We start from the raw sequence: 23,199 nt of genomic DNA on the forward strand, positions 1-23,199 counted from the left end.
GCTATGAGGGAAGGCTGAAGGTCAAGGTATGAGATGTTAATTGGCCATATAAGTAAGAGGAAGAAGAATATTTGAGGTAGAGAGGACAGGATATGCAGAGGCTCTGAGATAGGAAAGAACTTGTTTAAGGAACCAACAGTAAGCCATGTGGCTAGAATAAAATATATAAAGGAAAGATAGAGACTTGAGATTTAGAAGGCAAAAGCTATCACCCAGAGAATTATCAGTATATACTAGTGGCTCTGAGTGTTTAAGGTGGTGCTAACAGTAAAGAACCCACCTACCAATTCAGGAGACAAGAGATATGGGTTTAAGGGATACAGGTTCGATCTGGGTCGGGAATATCCCCTGGAGGAGGAAATGGCAACCCACTCCAGTATTCTTGCCTGGAAAATCCCATGGACTTGTTTTAAACCCAACTCAAGAATATACTCCAGTCCCTTTGATATGTTCAAGATCTAATCCCACAAACCTGAGTGGACCTTCTTCCTCCAGCCCAGGCTGATGCTTTTTTGCCATGGAGTAGTGGGAAAAGCTGAATGCAGCCTCTCTAGAATATCACCAAGAAACTTTACTGTTTCAATATTTGGCGACTTTTTGTCTTTGTCAGTTTCTACCAATGTCTTCTTTCCCTGACTCATGCTTCCGTCCCTTTTAGGTATGCTTTAAGACCCTAGAATCAGGGACTTAGTCTGTAGGTCTTATTGATCAGACCCAGAGTTGGATAATTAACTCTGCTGTAGTGGAAAGAACAGTAGTTTTAGAGTCAAACTGATCTGGGTTTGAATGACAGTGCCTCTGACTTACTAGTTTATGACCCTGGGCAGGGGTGGTAGGGTTGGTGGTTACTTAACCTTTCTGAGCCTCATGTTTCTTATTTTTAAGCTTCTGCATTGGTTTCCTCCTTTGCCAAGAGGGAGGTGACATGAAAGAAGTGCAGTATGTTAGTAGACTTTCCATTGGGAATTTTGGAACAAGCAATTTTGTGGCACCCTGGTCACTGTTCTAACATTCCAAATGTAATAACTGGTTGCTGGAATTGGAATGAGGAAAAAATTCTGGCATAAATATGCCTGGGAGGGGTTTTGTTTTGTTCTGGAGAAATATGCCCGAGCCTTAGAGGAAAATGATCTATTCTATGAAAGGTTACATATAAGCCAGGGTTCTTTTGACTCTCCAGATTTGATTTCTCTAACAGTATCTGACACCAAACACAAAACACCTTAGGTATTTGACCTTCAAAAATCAATCTCATAGGAAAAATGGTCAACTGCACTCAAAAAATATATTTGACTTTTGGATAGTAATTTGGAGTCATAAGTTTTTCCAGTAATCCGATCATATGGGTCATGATTTTAATCCTCCCCTCCCCCACCCTCTTTCCTTCCCCACACCTCTGTGTGCTTGGGAAAACTGAGATGCAGAGAGGTTGTTTTGATATGGTGAGATTCACACCTTAAGTCTTTGCTAAGGATTTTAGAGTCAGCAGCTCTAGTTCAAATCCCAGCCCTCCTGTACCCCCTGCCTCAAGATAGGTGAGCTATGTCACCTCTCTGAGCCCGTTTCCTCAATGAGACAGTGATCGCAACACCTCAAGCCCAATACGTGGTTCACAGTAAGCAATCAGTGACTCAATTTCCTTTCCCAAGAGTACAAAATTTTTATTCCAAACATTATTTCGTTAACCTAGTTTGTCTCACTATAATATTTAAGTGTCTGGGTGTTATATAATGTATATGAAATATATATGAGATTTTTAAAAATACACAGTGTCTTGTACTCAGAAGCAATAAGAAAGAAAAACAGCTTCCAAATTTCTCACATTCAGCAAGTCAGTTAAGTTTGATGGTAGCATAGGTATTTTGAGTTAGCATTAGTGTAAGAGACAAGACTTAGGAATTCCCAGGTTGCAGAAACTCTTCACCTGCTTCTTGGTTATGTTTTCATTTCTGTATCCCACCTGCACCTTAACAACACATCTGTCATTACTGTGAGGTAGCATTTCTGCCAGTAAAGTAAGGGAGCAAAGCTTTCTATACTGACATCATCTACCCTGGGGGAAATGATTGCTCCTGCACTTCCTCTCTCCCTCTGTACTAGTTAATACTGTCGGATGCAATAGACAGATCCCCATCTCAAATTAGGGAAACCTGCTGGAAGGGGCATCTCTCAGAGTGGCTATGCTTGTAAATAGGCTTAGAAACAGCTAGTCTTTGGGAACAGCTGGAGCTAGTAACTTGAATGTCACCAGATTCTGTTTTTTCTTTCTGTGCACTTCTGATTCACTGTTATCATACTATGTGTAGACTGGTCACATTTTTCTTTTAGTCCATGTGGCAAAGGGTCCCTAGTCCAAAAGTTTGGAAAAGAGTCACGGCTTGTATCAGATGCCCATCCTGGATCAGGAAGCTGTGATCATGTAAATACGTGGTGGCTCCTTCAGGTATTATATGGATGAAGTGGAGTGAGAAGAGCAGCACAGAAGGAGGGCCCTGAGCACAGAGTTCCAGAGCTGCCCACACACTGCCATCTTAGGCAGTGGGATCTTAGCTGGGAATACAAAAAATGCTCCTGAACCGAGTTTGCTTGCAGCCCAGTGATGGGAGATGGATGTACAACTGAAGTGCAATAGAATGATGTTGGTTCTGTAATAGTGGATGCATTGGTTAAATAGGAGTAAAGAATAGGTGGTCAGTTAGGTTGGCTCAGACACAGAAGCCCCTGTTGGCAGTGATGGCTGCACAGTTGGGCACCTTGCAGACTCTGAAAACCCTTGAGCCAGCTGACTTATTATCTGGGGACTAGGTATAGCCCTGGCATTTTCTGAGTATGAATGCCCTGTGCTTTGTCGTTAAGAGGCCTCTACATCAGAGTGCCTTTTTGAATCATTCAGTGAGTTTTTTACAAAGAAAAATTAAGTATATCTTGAGGGTCTTGTCATGTTCTGTTTTAGAGAATTCATATGATCTGAATATTCATCCCCTATGGTAGCTTCTTAAAGCTATTAAAAGACAACTTATTATAAGACAGATTCATCAACTTGTTTTACAACTCAGGTAACCTGGCACTTAACTGCTGGTTAATTACAAATCCCTTGCTTTTAAGTAGCTTATAAATAAGTCCTGTTCCCTCTCATGAGGCCCGAGAGCATTTGCCATAGTCCCTATCCTTTGCTGTTGCAGTGACCTGTGGTATATCCATTGGTGATCTCATGTTTATCATCCTTTAGTTTGCTTCCTCAGACAGAACAGACTGATTCTTTTCCATCTTCTGTTGCGTGAGGTCAACTTTCTACATCTTATTCCGCTGCTCCATCTTTGGCTCCAGTCTCTTCATCTTGGCTTTGCGTTTCACATTTATATTTTACCAAGGCTTTTATTGTCCTTAACTCCTTGATTTTTCTCTCTGCCCTTTCTTGCTCTTGCATGTATTTTTTAATGAAACCTTCTATTTTGAGATAATTGCAGTTTTGCAGAAAGTTATAAGTATTAACAGAAATACTGTTTACCTTTAACCAAGTCTTCCCTAATGGTAACATCATCACCTTGCAAGATTACTGTCTAATATCATAATCAGGATATTGACATTGATATAGTCAAGATACATAATGGTAGCCTTAACATTTTGATTTTTAAGGTTGCTTCTCATCCTTACTCATCTCTTAGACCCTTCTTTCCTTGCTCTTCTCACATTCATTGTCCCGGGGATTTAACCAAACCTGATTTAAGGCTCTTACAAGACTCAATTTTCTCTCTGATAGGCTGGCTAGACTTCATGCTGTCAGAGTTTCTAGGGATAGAACTTGCCTTCCCTAAATTATTTGCCTAGAATTTGGATGTCTCTAGGTGGCCTTAAAAGTCATGTGAGAACCGGGTTTGTTTGTGAGTTAATTTTGCCATAAGTTCACCCAGGTCACATGAGGGTGGAGAACGTGTGGAGGTTGGTATGGTACTAATCCTCTGAGACTCAGAGCCCTAAACAAAGACACTTTTCCCCCCAAAGGACAGTTCTGCACAGAGGATGTGGATGAGTGCCTGCTGCAACCCAATGCCTGTCAGAACGGGGGCACCTGTACCAACCGCAATGGGGGCTACGGCTGTGTGTGTGTGAATGGCTGGAGTGGGGACGACTGCAGTGAGAACATCGATGATTGTGCCTTCGCCTCCTGCACCCCGGGCTCTACCTGCATCGATCGTGTGGCCTCCTTCTCTTGTATGTGCCCAGAAGGAAAGGCAGGTAAGGCTGGCAGAAGAACAGAGCTGGAAAGGGGAAAGGACTGGTGAGCATTCAGGACTTCTGCCTCCGTCTCTTTCATCCCTTTTGGGGTATGTCCTTTTAAGTTTCATCCTTTGGAACATGACACTCAAAGCCGTCCTTCTGGAAATGTAATTGGTAGCCAGAGTGCTGTGAAGTCCGTCTTCTTCCTTAGGACTTTTAGCTCTCAATTCCATGTACCTCAGTGTTTCATCCCCCCAAAATGAAAGTAACTCTTGCTTGGAAACATCTGTAACCTCCTTAAGATTTTAAGCTAAAAGACAGCTCAGAAATTAAGGTAAATTTTTCAGAAATTAAGACAAAATTACTCACAAATGGAGCTAGGCACTTAATTTTAAGAAGAAATAATCCATTTACTCAGAAAAGGTTAGCAAGAGGGAAACAATGAAATGTATTCCAGCTCTCAATATTGCCCTGTAGCGGAAGGTTTTCACCAACTGCAAAGTTAACATTGCTCTAGCCTTTCAGTTTAACAGTTCTGGGTCTAGGAATCAATCAGTGAGAGGAGGGATGTTACAGAAGGAGATTGCTCAGCAATAGAACTTTGTGCCCAGCAGTTTTGAAATGTTCCTGTATCTATGCCTTTTCAAAAGCCCCGCCTCCAGCTTTGTAGAAGAAGCCTTAGTCACCTCTTCTTAAGCTAATTGCAGACTGGAAAATCCAGTTCCCATGTGAACTATGCAGAACATGGGGCCTAGTCATGTCTTCAGAGTCCTGAGGGCACTTGAGCCAGGAATGTTGACACTATTAAAAAGCTGCCCAAGTATAGGCTGATGATGTTCAGCTGGGATTTTTTTTTTTTCTTCTGACACTAATGAAATGCAGGTGGCCCCAAGATCATCAGGTAGCATGATCTTGGGAAAGTGGGTTGCCAGATAAAATATAGGATGTATGTAATATTTGGGACATAGAGTAAATAATTATTCGTTGTTTATCTGAAATTCAGATTGAACTGGGCAGCCTCGGTTTTTATGCGTTAGACATGACAGCCCAGTGGGAAGGATGTCTCCCTTTTCCTGACTCCAACACCTAACCATCTCACAAATCCCTCACATTATCTACCCTTGAGGAGGGGTCCAGCTAAAGGCTCAGATTCAGGGTATAGAGAGAGGTGTGTGCAGAAGCTTCTTGCTTTGCAGTTAGCTGCAGCATGTTCCTAAGGCAGGATCAGGCAAAGGGAAAATTGCCTCTAAATCTTCCCTTTGGATTCTGATGTGCCAGTCCTAAGGTGTTCAATCCTCCATGAAAGAGAAACTCATTCCCCAGGTAAGGGACATTTTCTCTTTCTTCTCCTTACCTCACCCCTGTGACAGGTCTCTTATGTCATCTGGATGACGCGTGCATCAGCAACCCCTGCCACAAGGGGGCGCTGTGTGACACCAACCCTCTGAATGGACAGTATATTTGCACCTGCCCACAAGGCTACAAAGGGAGTGACTGTACGGAAGATGTGGATGAATGTGCCATGGGTGAGTACGCTGAACCTTTCCTGTTCCTGTCAGCTGAGCTCAGCAGACATTTCAGCTGAAGCACATTTCACTCTGTGAGCCCGTTTCATCCAAACCTCAGACCTGTTATATGCCTTCTGTTTACAACTGACGTTTCAGTGTAACCACATAGTCTATGCTGGGAATTCTCAAATACATAGAAGGTTTGTGCTTGACTCTTAACATGGATCCCTACCTTAGTGACTGTTTGGGCATAAGAACAGCAGGCACACATGAGAGTTGAGATTGCCCTCTTTTGTCTTTCTTTCCCTATTTCCATCCTTCCTTCTTCATTTAATTAATTATTTACTTACTTTCTGATTGACTGATTGATTAGAAGGACGTAAGAAATTGAGAACCAGATTATTAAAGGACTGGCCCTAATGCTACTAATCTGACCCACTTCTGTAGTCCACATTTGTGGAAGCTCCATCGAGTGCTTTGATCCTGGTTATGGGGGCTTGTGTCTTCCAGCCAACAGCAATCCTTGTGAGCATGCAGGAAAATGTGTGAACACAGATGGTGCCTTCCACTGTGAGTGTCTGAAGGGCTATGCAGGACCTCGTTGTGAGATGGACATCAATGAGTGTCACTCAGACCCCTGCAAGAATGATGCCACCTGTCTGGATAAGATCGGAGGCTTCACGTGTCTGTGCATGCCAGGTACATGGGCCGTCGGTGTGTGGCGTCTAGACCGGAGACCTTGCCCTGTGCTTGTCTTAGGCAGAGCACTCAGTACAGTCTGGCGTTTCCGTAAGCTCTGTTGGCATTTAATCCCTAGCCACGAGACCCTTAGGGTTTCCCTGGTGCCTCAGTGGCAAAGAATCTGCCTGCAGTACAGGAGCCGCTGGAGACGTGGGTTTGATCTCTGGGTTGGAAAGATCCCCTGGAGGCGGGCATGGCAACCCACTCCAGTATTCTTGCCTGGAGAATCCCATGGACAGAGGAGCCTGATGGGCTATAATCCATTCGGTCGCAAAGAGTCGAACAGGACTGAAGCAACTTAGCATGCACATATGCAAGGGGACCCTTAAGGACTAAGACCCATGATTAAACTTCTTAGAACTGTTGAAAACAATCCCATCATGTCAAAACCCAGATACTTGTGAGAGAAAAATTCAGAAGATTTTTAAAATGCAAGTATACTTTGATTTAATAAAGTATTTATCATAAAAATTCTTTAAATAGCAAGCTTTCCTTATCCCCTGATATATTACAAATAGCATACCATTCCTTTTATAGAAAATAATATTACCCATAATTGTATAGGAACTTGCTGTTTATCTCATGGTGAGATACACATGCTGTGTTATATCTTGGAACTCTTCTGCAGAGACCTCTGCTTGAATCCTTAGCACAGCTAACTTTAGCTTAAAATGACAGCTGCCAGGGGCTGCTTGGCCTGATTATGGGTGCTAAGCGCTCTAGCCTTAGCAGGCCCTCCTGACTTTGACTTGCCCCCAAGTACAATAGCATCTCTGATTCATTCAGCTGGTCCTTAGGACTGGGGACCCCGTGGGCCTGACACTGTCCTGAAAGCAGTGTCTGGACTGATCCGAGAATGTAGTTCAGTCTTTGTTGCCATGCTAGGTCTTACCAAGGTCTTTGGAGGTAACCTCTCCTCCGTCTCCACTGTGACATGGATATCCCAGGATATGCCCGTGTCTGACTGATGCTCACAGTGACTGTTTTCAATCACGGCATAGTCCTCTTTTCCCTCTGCAGAAATGTTCATACTCATAGAGGATGTAGTCATCTTTATGAATTTGTGCTTTCTTGGCTAGAATATGCCTTTGTCTTTTTCTAAGCCACTTGTGTGGTCCATTTTGCTCAGGTTTCAAAGGTGTGCATTGTGAGTTGGAGATAAATGAATGTCAGAGCAACCCTTGTGTGAACAATGGACAGTGTGTGGATAAAGTCAATCGCTTCCAGTGTCTGTGTCCGCCTGGTAAGTGCCCACCACCTGCCCCTGTTTTCTTTGAAAGCACAAAGCCGGCTGACCGCAGGGGAGAGAGGAGGGAGAGAATGTGTGTGGGCTTTCCATGAGGAAGTCATTAAAGTGAGCGCTTCGGGATAGGAGTGTGTGTGTACAGAAGTGGGGGGTTTGTTTCAGCTAGTATATCTTCCAGATCCTTTGTGGCCAGAAGTCCAGGTCTATTCTGAATGACCCATGACCTCGCCGTCTGTGTGTACATTTCAGGAAGTTCATACCTCATGGAAGCCCTTAGTTCTAGGTTATTCAGGATTTTATTTTTTCCCGTGAGTCATATTCTTGAAACCCTTCTCTGAGATGATTATTTTTAGACATTTCACCCATGGGTACATTAACAAGTCAGTTCTTTCCAAAGAATGCTGTGTCTCTCCTTTGGCCCCCCTACAGCCTTTATGGAAGATGTGCTGAATTTTCTGCCTTAGGCTGTAGCCTCTCTTGTTGTTTCTTCAGAGAGAAGGTCCCAGTTCCTGTGCAGCTACATTCGCTTCTTAGGGGGTTCTCCCTGTATGCATTCAGTTCCTACTTTAAGTTGAAGTGAAATCTATACTGGGAAGAAAAAGAGGTGAGAGAGACACCCATGGGCCTCTGATGCCCTGAGCCTCACCCAGTTATCCCAGGTACCTGTTCAGGAGAATAATTCTCCATGTGCTGATCCAGGGGTATAAACCCTGCCAATAACTACCCAGTTCCTCTTGGGCATCGTTCTGATAGTAAGGAAAACATAAGATAATCCTTTGATTTGTGTGCCCTTTTAAGGATTCACGGGGCCCGTTTGCCAGATCGATATTGACGACTGCTCTAGTACTCCATGTCTGAATGGGGCAAAGTGTATAGATCACCCGAATGGTTATGAGTGCCAGTGTGCCACAGGTAAGAGTTTTTCACTTCTTATTTCCCTGGTAGGTCCATCTGCCCTAAATAGGAGACTGTCCTCTTCTAGCTGCCCTGCCAGGCCAGTCTGCTAATGGGTTGCTCTGTGTTTAGAAGGGGCTTCTTCCAGCTCTTTCTTGCTGCTCTCACTGTTTCCTTCTACAACACCTGCTTCCTTCACCACAGTGATGGCCTGGCCTGGACATTTCCATTTGGTGTCCCCGTCTTTCTAGGGCAGATTTTGGCAATGGTGAGTTTCCAGCTGGCTTGCCTTATTCCTCTGGAAAAGGGAAGAATTCCAGTTGTCACTGGGGCTTCTCAGCAGGAGGCCTGTCTCTGTGTTTCTTGAGGCAAGTGATTGAACAAAGGCTCAGAAATGCAGTGGTAGGCAAGTGCAGAGATTTTCTGCATAAATATGATTGATGCTTTGAGAGTCGAACGTGTATCTGAACAGGGGAGAGAGCTCTGTCTGGGAAAGTTTGGGGCCTCTTTCCTGACTCCTGCTACTAGAATCAAAAAGAATGTTTACAAATATTCTACATTTCTGATCTGTGGCAACATTTCCAATTTGGGAGTGGATTTGAATAAGCCAGACATTTCTTGTTACACATTTGCTTCTGCACAGACCATTATTGTGTAGAGAAGGACTAGAAATTATTAGAAAAGATGATTTCCCAGTTTCTTTTTTATCTGACTGTTTAAGAAGTTACGAATATAATTCGAGACATTTTTTTCTTATTTTTTAGAAAATGGATTCTTAAAAGATTTTAAGCATCATGTGCATGATTTTTTTTGTGATCACAGAAAAGCAAACTAAGTCATAAAAATAAACAAAGAATTACTATTTCAATAGCATTAGAATATTATCACTTATTAGGCCTTCTCAGAGTGGGCCCTGTCAGATGATCCACTCAACCTCCTTTTCTTTTCACAAACTCTGGTCTCTGTTGGAAAAGTTTCAGGTTAGGTCTTCTGGCTAGATTATGCTTATGGAGTATAACCTTCACTGGAGAGAATTTAAACTTTGAGCTCATGTTTAAAAGGGAGGAGAGTCCTTCTAAAGTCTCTTTAAAGGATTTAAGGTTGGATAAAGGAACTCTTATTTGCCCCTTTTAACTGTCTTAACTTGGTCATTTTATTTAACAAGTATTGATTAAAAACTTACTATATTTGCATAGATTCCTGGGAGGTTGGGAGGAATAAAGAAAAGTTCTCTGACCTCTCAGGTCAGAATTGGAAAGATAAGGTACATGAAGTCATTAATTTAGTACCTATATTGCAGACTGGTTTGGGAGGAAAGGCATATAGAGATAAATATATTAAGGAAAATTATAGAGAGCTATTCCCCACTGAAGTCCAGTATGCAATTAAGATGCAGTTAAAATGTCTCTGCAGTGAAATTATTGGTCATTTAGAAGAAGCTATTTGAATTCTACAGATCTGATGTGAACTTCATTTTAAACAAAACTCGCTAGGCTTGCCTCGTACATCAGTTCAGATAGTTCCAATTGTTTATGGCCCACAGTATGAATTGTTTAAGATATGGGATGTGTAGGACTAGAGGATGCTAGAGCTACATGTATGCTCAGGTGTGGAATGTGCACTTTGGGTTTAAGTATCTTGGGTACAATTCCTTCCAAGGATTCACTGGTGTGTTGTGTGAAGAGAACATCGACAACTGTGACCCTGATCCTTGCCACCACGGCCAGTGTCAGGATGGCATTGATTCCTACACCTGCATCTGCAATCCGGGCTACATGGGTGCCATCTGCAGTGACCAGATAGATGAATGCTATAGCAGCCCTTGCCTGAATGAGGGTCGCTGCATCGACCTGGTGAATGGTTACCAGTGCAACTGCCAGCCAGGCACGTCAGGTAAGCCCACTCTTCACTGCCTTTGGAGTTTTCAGTTTCTCTAAAACAGTTTACACAGATGTCTCAGACTTTCTCAGCACATGTTTAGATACCAAAAATATAGTCTTGATTCTGAGAAGCACAGCCAGGAACATCTCAGAGGCAGATAGCTCTAGCCAGTAGGGAAGTCAGAGACAATAGCTTCACAAAGCTGATGATTCTGTGTATGTGTTTCTCATCAAAAGGAGGCTTACCACTTCAAAAAATGGAAATTATTATTGAAAATTGAAATCCTTCTTACTTTTGTGGCTCGATTGGATTGTCTTTTTTGTTTTAACTTCCACCTTACTCAGTTTAATGAAGTTGGTCCTTCCCTCTCCATCCCTCCCGTTCTTCCAGTAGTTTTTCCTCTCTTTTAGAGTCCAATATCTTTAATGGAAAAGGAAATGGCAACCCACTCCAGTATTCTTGCCTGGAGAATTCCATGGACAGAGGAGCCTGGCAGGCTATAGTCCATGGGGTCGCAGAGTCGGGCATTACTAAGCAACTAACACACTATCTTTAATGTGTCATCTTTCTTCTGCTGTTTTTCTCTGCTGGGCTTTGGGCATTTGGGGGACTCAGAGGGAGAGGAGAGACTCTGCAACATGTCTGGGTCATTGTCAATTAGAATGCAGAGCTGTCGTTTCCCATCCCCAGTTCATGGCTGTTTCCTGCCTCCAGTTGAATGACGGCTTGTTAGTCGTGAGGGCATGCTACTCCTTGCTGGGGAAATGTTGAGCTGTTTTCTCAAGCAGCAGCATTTCACAGGTTTCAGTGGATTCTGTTTTACTTATTCGAGGAATAATTATGGTCACAACTGTGGTTAATGGACAGAGAAGTTCTGTGTCTGAGATCAAAGGAAAATGTATTAGTGGAAGATTAACTAGTGTGTGCCTTTGTTAGAAGGGAACCTGCCAATACAAGGAGTGATTTATTGAGAACTCATTCTCCATTTAAGGAAAATGGCCTGTGTAGGGGGCAAAGGTGGGGGAGGTGGTTAGCTGCCCTTATTTTATTTTGTTATTTCCAAATCCATTTCTTCAAACTTGTCAAAGGCCCTGGTCTTCATCCAGGAACTCGTACATGCCAAGTTTGAAAACAAAGTCCTTTTTGAGTTGCTCAAGCATACGAAAAACATCCCATGCCTTCCCAGTTGAAAATGCCTTCCCCCTCCCCACGTTTAGATAACTCTCTAAAAGAGCTGAATAGATCTTTGTGAAACCTTCCAAAAGCAATTTGCTTCCGGGCTGGTCCCCAGACATGAGAAATTGCAGTACGAAAAGAAATTTGAGAGATTTACAAGCAATTGAATGGATGCCTTTAGAATGGTGGGGCTGTTTTAGGCTTTGCTATCGTTCCCATTATAAAAATGTACTGGAAACCTGGGTGAGTGGTGGGCTGGCAAGCATTTTGTTTTCTTTGGGATTATATTATTATGCTGGGATGGATCAGGTGTGTTACCTGGGGAGTACAGAAAAGTCAAGGTGGAAGTAGCTGTCAGTGAGAAAGGCAGGCAGTAAATATCAGCGGTGTGCAGGCAGCTTAGAGGAAGGCACAGATTCTTTCATAAAACTGCCAGATTCATTCCTGTGACTGGAGAATTCACGCAAAGAGATGCAGACCGCATAAAAACATCTTGGTCTGTAATGGGTGCAGAAGGACCTGGCATGTACAAGGAGCCTCGGTGAAAGGAGTCATTCAGTTAACCATTATGAATAGACTTTTGAGTTGTAATCTAAGAGTCGACAACCCATTCATAATATAGTCTGAGTTGGTAGCTTGGGGTTTGGATGAGTATATGAATAGAAGGGATACTTTTTCAATCTGCAGGTTATAATTGTGGTTTCTCACTCACTAAGTACTTAAAGCACAGTACACTACCCAGAATCACTTCTAATACCTTTTTTCACCTGTGATCTTAAGTAAGTTTGGGGAGTTTCAAGTTATAGAAACTGCATTGACTAGCTAAAAGAATCATCAGCAAACAACAACTACAAAACAGACAAGCAGAAGGAATTCTGTGAAAGCACACAGAAGCATCTTACAGATTCCAAGAGAGAATTGAATAATGAGGCTTTGGGGGGATTAGCGGGAAGTAGGGCCACATGCAGACTGTAGGTCACCCAGTTCATGTTCCAGCGTTCCAATGAGATAATTTCATTGGCCCAGCTTGAGCTGAGTATCTGTTTCTGCTAGAATACAAGATGGATTTGGGGGCAGAGTCCCATTAAACTGCATGGCTTCCTGGGGCCTGCCTTGGTCTGTTGTGGGTTAATTGGATTGTCAATCAAGGGCTAGACACATCTCCTACAGGTATCCATTTGTAATTAAGGAATATTGAAACCTTTGCCTCATCTGTGGCTAGCAAGGCAGCATGGCCACATTAATCACAGTGACCAGTGTGGTGCGGTAAAGTGTATAGAATCCAGAGAGCTGGGTTCACGTCCTAGCTGTGCTGATGTAATTGTGCAAGTGCATGATAAAATGGGTATAACACAAATTGATTTGGCACTGAAGTGAGAAAAATAAAGTTATATCAAGTGGGAAGCAGAGTATTTTGCTCACAATAATGACTCGATACATTTTCAATGTAATAATTATTAATAAATATTCACATAAAGTTTGAGTGAATAAATATTATGGCATTTTGTTGAGGAAGTTTCATTTGTTAGTTTATATCCTAATTATCAGGCTTCATAGACTGATTATTTTTAGACTTTTTAAACTGCCAAGATATTCTTTTATGATATCCAAATTCATCACTAAATTCATGTTAAGTAATATAATAGTATTTTTACAGAATAGTGGTAACAGTAGGGATTGGTATATCTCTACTATTTAGTTACCTATATCTATAATTAAACTTTCCTGAACATAGTCAGACTCTGCCATTCATCTGGGGTATAGGCCAGAAGGAAGGCAACACACCCCAGGAGAAAGCTATGACTCCATACGATTTGTCCTGAACTTTAGCCCTTAATAGTAACAGTCAGTATCAAGCTTATAGTAGTAGATACAAGTTTCAAAATTCTAATGAAAGCTTAAATTTTACCTCTGGAGCACAGTATTGTCACAGTTGTTTTCCTTGAAGTGGCAGGCTTGTTTCTTTCACTTAACTATTTGCTAAGTACTTAGGTCTGAATAGTCCTGGTTCGTCTGTCAGTTGCTCTTTCAATTAAAATGGGATTCTGTGAAAAAAGTTGCAGTTCAGTTCTCAGTCATACAACTGCTTTTCCTGGAGACTGCTCTGTATGTTGGCATGCCACAGAATAACTTTATGTGTATTTTCTATTTCATCACACAAAACAATAGAGGTATACTCAAGGGTCAAGGTATAATCAAATCATAAAGTTAATAATTTTGGAAGCTTCATCAAAGTCATTCTTAAGCAAAACTATCTTTTTTTGTATTGTTTTAAACATGGAGGTGAAGAATAAAAAGTATACTAGTACAGTACAGTTTGGCACTTTCTGGATTCCTGCTAAGATGCCAGCAGTCATACCTCCATTGTTCTTTTTTTTTTTTTTTTCCAGTAAGATATTTATTGTAATCTAAAGCCATAGTTTTATCATCAAGATGGAAATGTGGGAACTGGGTAATAATTTGGTTGGGTACAGTCTGATATTCTAAAGCAATCATGTCCATGGAGATCAATTAATAAGACCTATATAAGCAGTTAATGTTTTAAATTCAAAGATCCAAAACCAGGATTTTTGTCTTCCAACACCAACTCCTCTTCCTCATTCACAACGTCCGTCAAGAATATTATATTTTCCTAGACATCCAGGTATGGTAACTGAATTTCCATGACTTCTCTCTTATTCTCTTCATTGACTCAGTTTCCAAGTGATAAAGACTATAACTCTTATGACCTCTCACATTCATCCTTTTGCTTTCATTCCTACTGGCATGTCCTTGGCCTTGGGCACCATTTCTTTAAACCAACTCCATGTCATGGCCTGCCCAATGTTCTTCTCACATTAATCCATCCCACACCATTCAGGTTGACCTTTCATGCCACTCCAAATCATTGGCTTGCTAACCAGGGCCCCTTCAGTGGGGTCCTTCATTTATGCTTCTCATCTCACCATTTGTCCGTGTGTCCCTCCCCTGGGGTTAAATAAATCAAAGTATGGCTCTTACTGTGCCTCCTGCTGGCTGTCAGCTGCCTTGCAGAGTTCTTCAATACTGAGCCACACTTTTTTTTTTTTTTTTTTAATCTTCAGTGTTTCTGAAATTAGGAAGCACCTTATGTTCAAGGTCATAGAAAACTGTCAGCCTCAGAATTAAGGCAGAAGTGATGACAGGCTCCTTGCTGCCTGTGACTGAGAATTGTTCAGTGTGTAAAAGGGATCAGTTCATCTAATTGTCATTGCAGCTGTATATTAACTTTGGATCCCTAATTTGTACTTAAAATGAGGCAACATATGCTATAAACTGCTCTGGATGCTTGAGGCAAAAGAGATAAAAATCTCTGCCTTGATGGAGCATACATCATGAAGAACTGTTGCCAGGTTCTGAAGACTTTGTCTGTCACAGGGTCTGGTATACTTTTTTTTTAAATCAATTAATTTATTTTAATTGCCTCCATTGCTTTTGTAACAGTGCAAATGCCAACACAATAAAAAAGACAAATAGTGGCTTAGTGTGATTAATATAATCATTTGACCTCAGGATACCTTTGACAAGGTCTGGAGGACTGAACTTTCAGAAATGCTACTCTCCTGTATTCAGGGTTGGCTGGATACTCATCAGATTTCTTAACACCCAGCATCACACACAAAGATCATTGGCATTTCTGTGCTAACATTGCACGGTTTCCCTCTGCTTTCACCTTCGCAGGTGTTAACTGTGAAATCAATTTTGATGACTGTGCAAGTAGCCCCTGTGTCCATGGAGTCTGTATGGACGGCGTTAATCGTTACAGCTGTGTTTGCGCACCAGGATTCACAGGTAATGGTCCTTTTTGTCGGGGGACTCCTTCTTCAGCCCCCTCACTTTGGGAAAAGGGCATCTAAAGGTTAGTTGCTTTCAAATATATCTGACTTCTTTGTCTCTTGGAAGGTTAGAAGGTTGTTTCTGTGCTTCTCTGGCCCACTTTTCTACTTACAGGCCTTCCCTGAACTGTAACATGAAACTTTTCATTAGTTACGGTTTTTAGGCCATGTGTTTATAGCTACTTAAAAAGAGTTTCTTTTCAGACCATGAGTTTCCATCACTGTGCTTAAATTATATAGCTTTCAAGTTTTTCTATATTTAGTAGTGAATGCCTTCTATAAAGGCATGGCCAAGATAAAATTCTGTGAACACCTTACATGCTTTTTTCTGAGTACTTCCTCTTATAAGTACTTGGGTAAGGTCAAAACTTAGCAAAGCAACCTATTTTTGGCTAGCATAGTGGGTTTTATTTTCTCTCCAGGAGGGAGAAAGTAAGTGACTAAAATAAAATTGGTTATAATTCTTCTTAAATTCCTCTTAATTAACCCCCCCCAGCTAGAACATTTATATACACACCGTGTGTGCACACACACAAACTTGCATGCATCTTTTCTCTTATCTCTTTTGTTGCTAATAAGATTACCTTTACCTTTTACCTTCCTGATCAAAAAGTACTAGGAACTGCCGAGGAAATATGAAGCCTCTTTTTGATACATCTGTTTGTCAAAGGCACTATCAGAGGGTGTGTGATGTGCCAATCCCATTCTTTCTAGACAATGCCACACACAATAAGGCTCTTACATAATGATGTTACCATTTCATAAATACCATGTGGTCATTTGCAACCAATGTGAGAAACTTCCCACAGAACTTTTTAAACTACGATGTCAGAAAGCCAAGAGATGCCTCTTTCTTGCTGGGAACTTAACCTCTCTCTGTATTTCACAGTCCTTTGCTCTGCTTGGTGTGATTGTGGACACACGAGAGGAACGTTTGTGGCCTATGTGGTCACTGTAATCTCTTTTCAGTAGAATATCACTCAGAAGACCAGGATGATGAGAGCCCTTATATCTAGTACCCAGCACTGCTGGTGTAGAGCCAGATGTACTTCTGTATCCTGAAATATGTTACTCTAACACTGACAGCCGGCTGAATTCCTTTCAGACAGAATGGCATATATACTTCTTTTACATGGGTAATAAGAAGAGAATAGCTACCATTTATTAAGGCCTTGTTTTGAGGTAGCCATTAAATCAAGTGCCTAGTCTCATTTAATTGTCACTACTATTATTATTTCTACAGTATTGATGAGAAACCCTGAATTCAGAGAGCTTAAGTAACAGTACCAGTACACTGGGGCCAGCACTCCACCCCGGGAGGTTCTATTATAGAGTTCTTACTCTCTGCCACTTGATTGGACAGCGTAAGTGGGTGCCTCCTGTGGTTTCTTTTTAGATATATAAGCCTTGCTGCTGCTGCTGCTGCTAAGTTGCTTCAGTCGTGTCTGACCCCATAGACGGCAGCCCACCAGGCTCCCCCGTCCCTGGGATTCTCCAGGCAAGAACACTGGAGTGGGTTGCCATTTCCTTCTCCACGGCATAGACTCAACTTAAATTTTTTGGAAATGTCAGTGAATCATATGCTCTCTCTTTTTAACATTTAGCAAATCAGGAAGGTCATGGAGGGAGGACATAGGCTAAAAATATTCTAAAATAAACTTAAGGTGTAGCATGAAACTGCATACCCAAGGAATGGAATGTTTTGGTTACAGGGTGGTACCCTGTTCTTGGAACTGTTTTCTACATCTGCTTTTTCTATTTGTTTTTTCAAGTCAGTTGCTGAAAATATCAGAGGCAACTGTGTTATATACTCATGACCCATAAATATAAGGTGTTTTAGTCTTGCCTTTATTTTAATACTGTTAACTTTTTATTACAATTTTAATAACAGCTTGAACAGATTTAAGGGAATTTTTTTTCAGACAAAATTCTCTGTTCTCCGCAGACCACTTTATACTTACTGATTGAATAGGAAAAGTAAGAAATCATGTGGTACTTCAGTAGACTACTTTTCACTTGTATAAACTACCTTTTTAGTTTCACATTCATATCCATTATTTTGCTGACTTCTTAGAATGGTCCATAAAAGTAGATAGGTTGTAAATGAAACCAAAAGCACAAGTAACAAAAACTAAAATGAATTTCTGGGGGGGCAAAAAAACAATATGTTGAAAAGCTAATCTACAGAGACTGATAAAAATATATGCAAACTATGTGTTTACCAAAAAGTTAATATCCAAAATATATAAAGAATCATACAACTCAATAGTAAAGAAGCAAATAATTAAATTAAAAATTGAACAAATAACAAGAAAAAAATTCAGTAACTATATATAGTGACAGATGTTAACTAGACTTATTGTAGTGACCATTTTTCAATATACACAAATATTACATCATTGTTTTACACCTGAAACTAATATGTTATATGTCAATTATAAAACCCACTCCAGTCTTCTTGCCTGGAGAATTCCATGGACAGAGGAGCCTGGCAGGCTACAGTCCATGGGGTCGCAAAGAGTCGGACACGACTGAGCGACTAACACTTTAAAAATGAAAACACATTAGTCAGGAGTAGGGAAACCCAATTTAAGAAAATATTACTGGAAAATTCCCAATAATTTTCAGACATAAGATACTAATAATGTTAACTCTAATTCTCAAGAACTACCTGATTTAACCACATTCAGATTATATTTTTAGGCTGTAAATCATTATTTGTATTTTGAAATCCAGTATCAACTGAAACAGGTAAAGTTTTAAAAGTTTTACAATCTACCAAACCCTAGTGACTTTCAAATGGCATTTGAAATGCTAATGATGATGAGTAACTACCAATATAGCTAATCCTCATCACAGTGTCATTATGCAGCTGTATAAAATCGCCAAATTCAATGAAAAAAAAATAGATTTGAGGTTTACAATCTCATCTTTCTTTCAGTCTCTTATAGGATTTTCTAATCAGGAGTAAAGTGAATAAATATTTATAAATTATAACTTTGTAAATGCTGAACATGCAGTTGTTTTTGGTTCTCCAGCCGTTGGTGAAGGCACACTGCTAAGCACAGAGGAGCACTGGGTTATGGGAAAAGTGGTAGACAATGAGTTCGTACCTTTAAAAGGATTTAAAGTATGATCAGGAACACAGACTGCATACATCAGAAAATGACGGAAGACAAGGGAAGTAGTTTAAAGCAAGGTATACACATTCAAAAAAGTATAAGCGATGAAGGAAAACAAATGTTTAGAATCAGGGGGAAAATGGGCAAAGGACGTTCTTCTTCCAAAGAAGACATACAGATGGCCAACAGGTACAGGAAAAGATGCTCAGCATCACTAATCATTGGGAAAATGAAAATCAAAACCATAGTGAAATATCATGTCACACCTGAAAGATTGGTTGTTATCAAAAAGATAAGAGATAACAAGTGTTGGTGAGGGTGTGGGAAAAGGGGAACTCTCATGCACTGTTGATGTGAACGTAAAATGTTACAGTTATTATGGGAAAGCAATATGGCAGTTGTCAAAAAATTAAAAATTGAACTACCATAAAGGTCCAGGAATTCTACACTTGTGTACCTAAAGGAATTGAAATCAATATTTCAAAGAGGTATTTGCACACACCCATGTTCATAGCAGCATTATTCACAATAGTCAAGATATAAAAACAACCAAAGTGTCCATCAATGGATGAATGAGTAAAGGAGATACGTTGTACGTATACAATGGAATATTATTCAGCCACGAGAGAGAGGGAAATCCTGACATTTGTGACAACATGAATGGAACTTGAGGACATTAAGTGAGATAAATCAGACAGTGAAAGACAAATACTGTATGGTATCACTTAATGCAGAATATTTAAAAAGCCAAACTCATGAAAGTAAGGGAGTAGAATGGTGTCTATCAGGGTCTAGGCTAGAAGAGTAGGGGATTGGAGAGATATTGTTTAAGGGTACAAATTTGCAACTAGTAGATAAATAAGTTCTGACTGAATGCATAGCATAGTGATTATAGTCAGCAATACTATAGCATTATAAACTTTCAAATTACTAAGAGAGTAGATCTCAATTGTTTTTACCACAAAAAGAAATGATGGTATGTGACATGATAGAAGTGTTAACTAACTCTGTGGAGGTAATCATATCACAGTATATAAAATAAATCAAACCAACACATCATATACCTTAAACTTACACAATGTTATATGTCAATCATGTCTTAATTTAAAAATTAACAAAAAACGTAGATAGGGACTTTTCTTATCCTCATTTAACAAATAAGGCAACTGAAAGAGCTTGGCTAGTGGTCCGTGGTCTTAGCTAGTGAGTCTCACTGTTAGGACTGTGAGTTCCCAGAAGGCAGGCTAATTGTCTTTTTAGCCAACATTTTCTAAAACTGTATAGCACTCAAGGAGCACTTAGAAAATATTGCTGAATGAATGACCAACACTCACATATGGAACCTCTGACATCCAACACTAGACTCTTGAGTCTGGACTATACCATGCTTTCATTCATTAAATACTGATTTGTTAGGCACCTACCTACAAGATGATAAACACTGGCTAATTTCTCATTCAGTAGTTACTGAACCCAACAAGGTGCATAGCCTTGTGCTGGGAATTCATGAAATGCTGGGATTTCCGATGCTGCTTAAAGGATGAGAATTTGCTAGCAAAGCAGCTGTCAGTTCACCAGGTAGATCACACAAAGAGGCACTTAACCCTCTCAGCTACAGGTGACTTGAAAATTGATTCTGCTGAGAGCTTTAAAAGCAGATAAAGAAAATGTGAGAAGTGTGACTTCTGAGAAGGTTTTTCCCAAGAAAAGACAGAATTGAAAAAGCTTTTTCTTCTCATTCTCCACTGGATTTCAGACAGAGGATAGTGCTGTAGTTAAAGAGTTGTGGCTCTTATCTTGCTGCCAGTGGCAAACATCTAAAAAAAAATCAGAAGTTGAACCTAAGAAAGTAGTATTGTAGAATTGGTTATTAATAAAATACTTAAAAGGAAAATAGCAACTACTATCAAATTATGGGTTTTTTACCACACCAACCACCAGTAATGGTTTAGAGAGCAATAGAGAGTGAAAAAATGTTAATACCCATACTTTAAAAGGGTGTGTATCTATTTCATTTGGAATTTCCTGTTCTAATTGCAGGGTTACTCTTTCTTAAATAAAAATGCCTAGTTTTATATGAATCAGAAAATTGTATTCTTTGAAATTTATAATTCCTTCATAGCAGTTGCTTGTCACCAGTCATTTATAGAATTATGGGTTATTTTAAAATTTTATATCATTTTGGAATATATAGTTAAATCTCATTTATTCAAAACTTAACAAAGCAAAACTCATATGTAACTGGCATTTATTCCACTTTATAGCAGACATCTTTTCAAAGTGCAATCTTGGGTATGTTTTAGAGGAAGAACATATTCATTTCAATTTCATATATTCTGAACATTTACATTATAACTTGATGAAATAATAGTTGTCTACATCAGAATTTCTCAAAATATAGTATCTGAAAAACCTACATTATTTAAAATGTTACTTTGGAGCTATAAGGATCTTCTTTGAAAACAAGTACTTTTAGCAATCCTTGCACATTAAAATTTGAAAACCACTGGTCTATATTGAGAGACCCTGAATGGTTTTCTCAATGATCAGAGAACAATAAAATTATATTTAGGTTTCTCTTCTTCCTGAGGCAGAAAATAGATTAATACAATTCTGAAAGTGAAAACAAATGGCTTTTCTATTTAAGCAACTTAATCATTAATAGCCCACTCACTGAACTTTCCTGTTAATTGAGATTTACCATATATAGAAATGTAAAAGATTGACTAACTCCTACAAGAATGAATGCAGTAAACCAGCTGACAACAGTGATAAGGAAAGCTTGAGAGTTCTCCAAACAGCAGCAAGAGGAGCAGACAACTTTGATAGCATTTGATGTTCTCTTTTTGAATATTTGATGTAAAGTTTCCCCATTTCTAAACTGGAGTGAAGAAACACATGTCGAAACACTACAACACCGTTCCAGTATTTTGTGAACTTTGTTATCGAAGCACAATGCTCTCTGCTCCTTCCTTGCATGGCTCTGAGTGCTAGTGGATGTCTTATTCCTTAATCTTGACATTTGGTGCCCACGGCATTTTATAGCCTAGGCGGATAAAGGTGCCTGCACAATAGATCTCATGGTACTGGGTCTATTCCCTAAGCATTTTGGATTTGACAGAAACTGTCCCCCTCCTCTGCAGGGCAGAGATGTAACATTGACATTGATGAGTGTGCCTCCAATCCCTGTCGCAAGGGTGCAACGTGCATCAATGATGTGAACAGCTTTCGCTGTATCTGCCCTGAGGGGCCCCACCATCCCAGCTGCTACTCACAGGTGAACGAGTGCCTAAGCAATCCCTGTGTCCACGGAAACTGCACTGGGGGCCTCACTGGGTGAGTAGCTGTCGTGTATTCATCATTTCTTATTGATCTGTGTCAAGCCAGTTGAGTTTTAGTACTGGCCATACCCTGTAGCAGTCAGTCAGGACTTGAGCTGAGACTAGGCTGAAGAGGTCGGTAATCCACGTCATAGTCTTCCAAGTCACCACTTCTTCCCTGCCTTCCATGTCTGAGTAGATGGAAAGTAAGGAGGAATGTTTCATTCCTCTTGTGGGTAGTCAGCACATGGGAGGAGTCCAGGGTTATTTTCTGAGTCTTTAGCTGTTGTGCTTTTAGTACTAACTGCAAGATTGAGTTCTGGGGGATATTCTGTTTGACTTAACCTCCTGTTTAAAGAAAACCCAACTCTGTTTCATAATGATACCAGTGGGTACCTCTGAAGTAGAGCTGGTTTCAGCTAGCTAGAGTCTTGGCCCTGATGAAGTGTTCACAGTTGGCAAGCTCCTGAGAGCTATGCAATGTGTTGGCAAGTAGTTTTCTAGAATCACAGAGTGTGACGTTTGCTTCCATGAGATAGTCCCGTGCTCCTGCCTTGCTTGCCAGAGGACGGGACTTTGGCCGGGACTTAGCATTTGCCATGCTTACAGCAGGTGAGAGAATGAAGAGTACATTGAGAGGTAAATGGCCAATCAAGTGATTTCCAAGGTGAATTAACTCAGTATTCCTGTTTCAGAGTATAGCAGCCTTCAAAGCATCCCAACCCATTTACTTTTTTAAAAAAAGAATCACCAGACAAGGAGGCTGTCATCTCCTGACATCACATTCTAAGTGCTGATGGTGCTCAGATTGTGAACAACATGCATACATTTCAGATGCTTTCATTTCTGTTCCATTTCCCACTCAGCACCCTTGGTGCTTTCTGGGGGCAGGGTTTCAGGTCAGAACAAAGCATGTCTCAGAAGTCAGATATCCCAGGAGCCCTTTGTGGTCACTTAGAGTCTCTGATACTACCCTACTTTCTCAGTATCTGTTTTACACCAGAAACAAGTAATGTAAGGTTTCTTTACATTTATTTAGCAGAAAAGAAACTGCAGATTTACCAATGGCAATGAGTCTTTCAAGTTGTCCCAATTTGTGGTACCAACCACTCTTTACGTGTGAAAGCCCACTATACTTACTTATTTTTCCAGCATTTTTGGTGGGCCAGGAAGCTGTGTTTACTAAATACTCCAGATGGGCCCACATGATTCACAAGGTAATCCAGGTGTAGGTTTGAA

General features: G+C 40.5%; 1 protein-coding gene across 1 annotated transcript in view; it reads left to right on the forward strand.

The window, feature by feature from the left end:
• NOTCH2 (notch receptor 2) overlaps positions 1-23,199 on the forward strand; it is a 169,858-nt gene that overhangs the window by 105,009 nt on the left and 41,650 nt on the right. Inside the window, exons 6-13 of the mRNA XM_065905975.1 lie at positions 4,003-4,236; positions 5,589-5,744; positions 6,237-6,425; positions 7,597-7,710; positions 8,512-8,625; positions 10,267-10,500; positions 15,364-15,474; positions 21,784-21,976. Of these exons, the coding sequence (XP_065762047.1) occupies positions 4,003-4,236; positions 5,589-5,744; positions 6,237-6,425; positions 7,597-7,710; positions 8,512-8,625; positions 10,267-10,500; positions 15,364-15,474; positions 21,784-21,976 (1,345 nt within the window). The remainder of the gene's footprint in view (positions 1-4,002; positions 4,237-5,588; positions 5,745-6,236; positions 6,426-7,596; positions 7,711-8,511; positions 8,626-10,266; positions 10,501-15,363; positions 15,475-21,783; positions 21,977-23,199) is intronic.

Source organism: Muntiacus reevesi, chromosome 1 (assembly GCF_963930625.1).
Source record: "Muntiacus reevesi chromosome 1, mMunRee1.1, whole genome shotgun sequence".
NCBI lineage: Eukaryota > Metazoa > Chordata > Mammalia > Artiodactyla > Cervidae > Muntiacus > Muntiacus reevesi.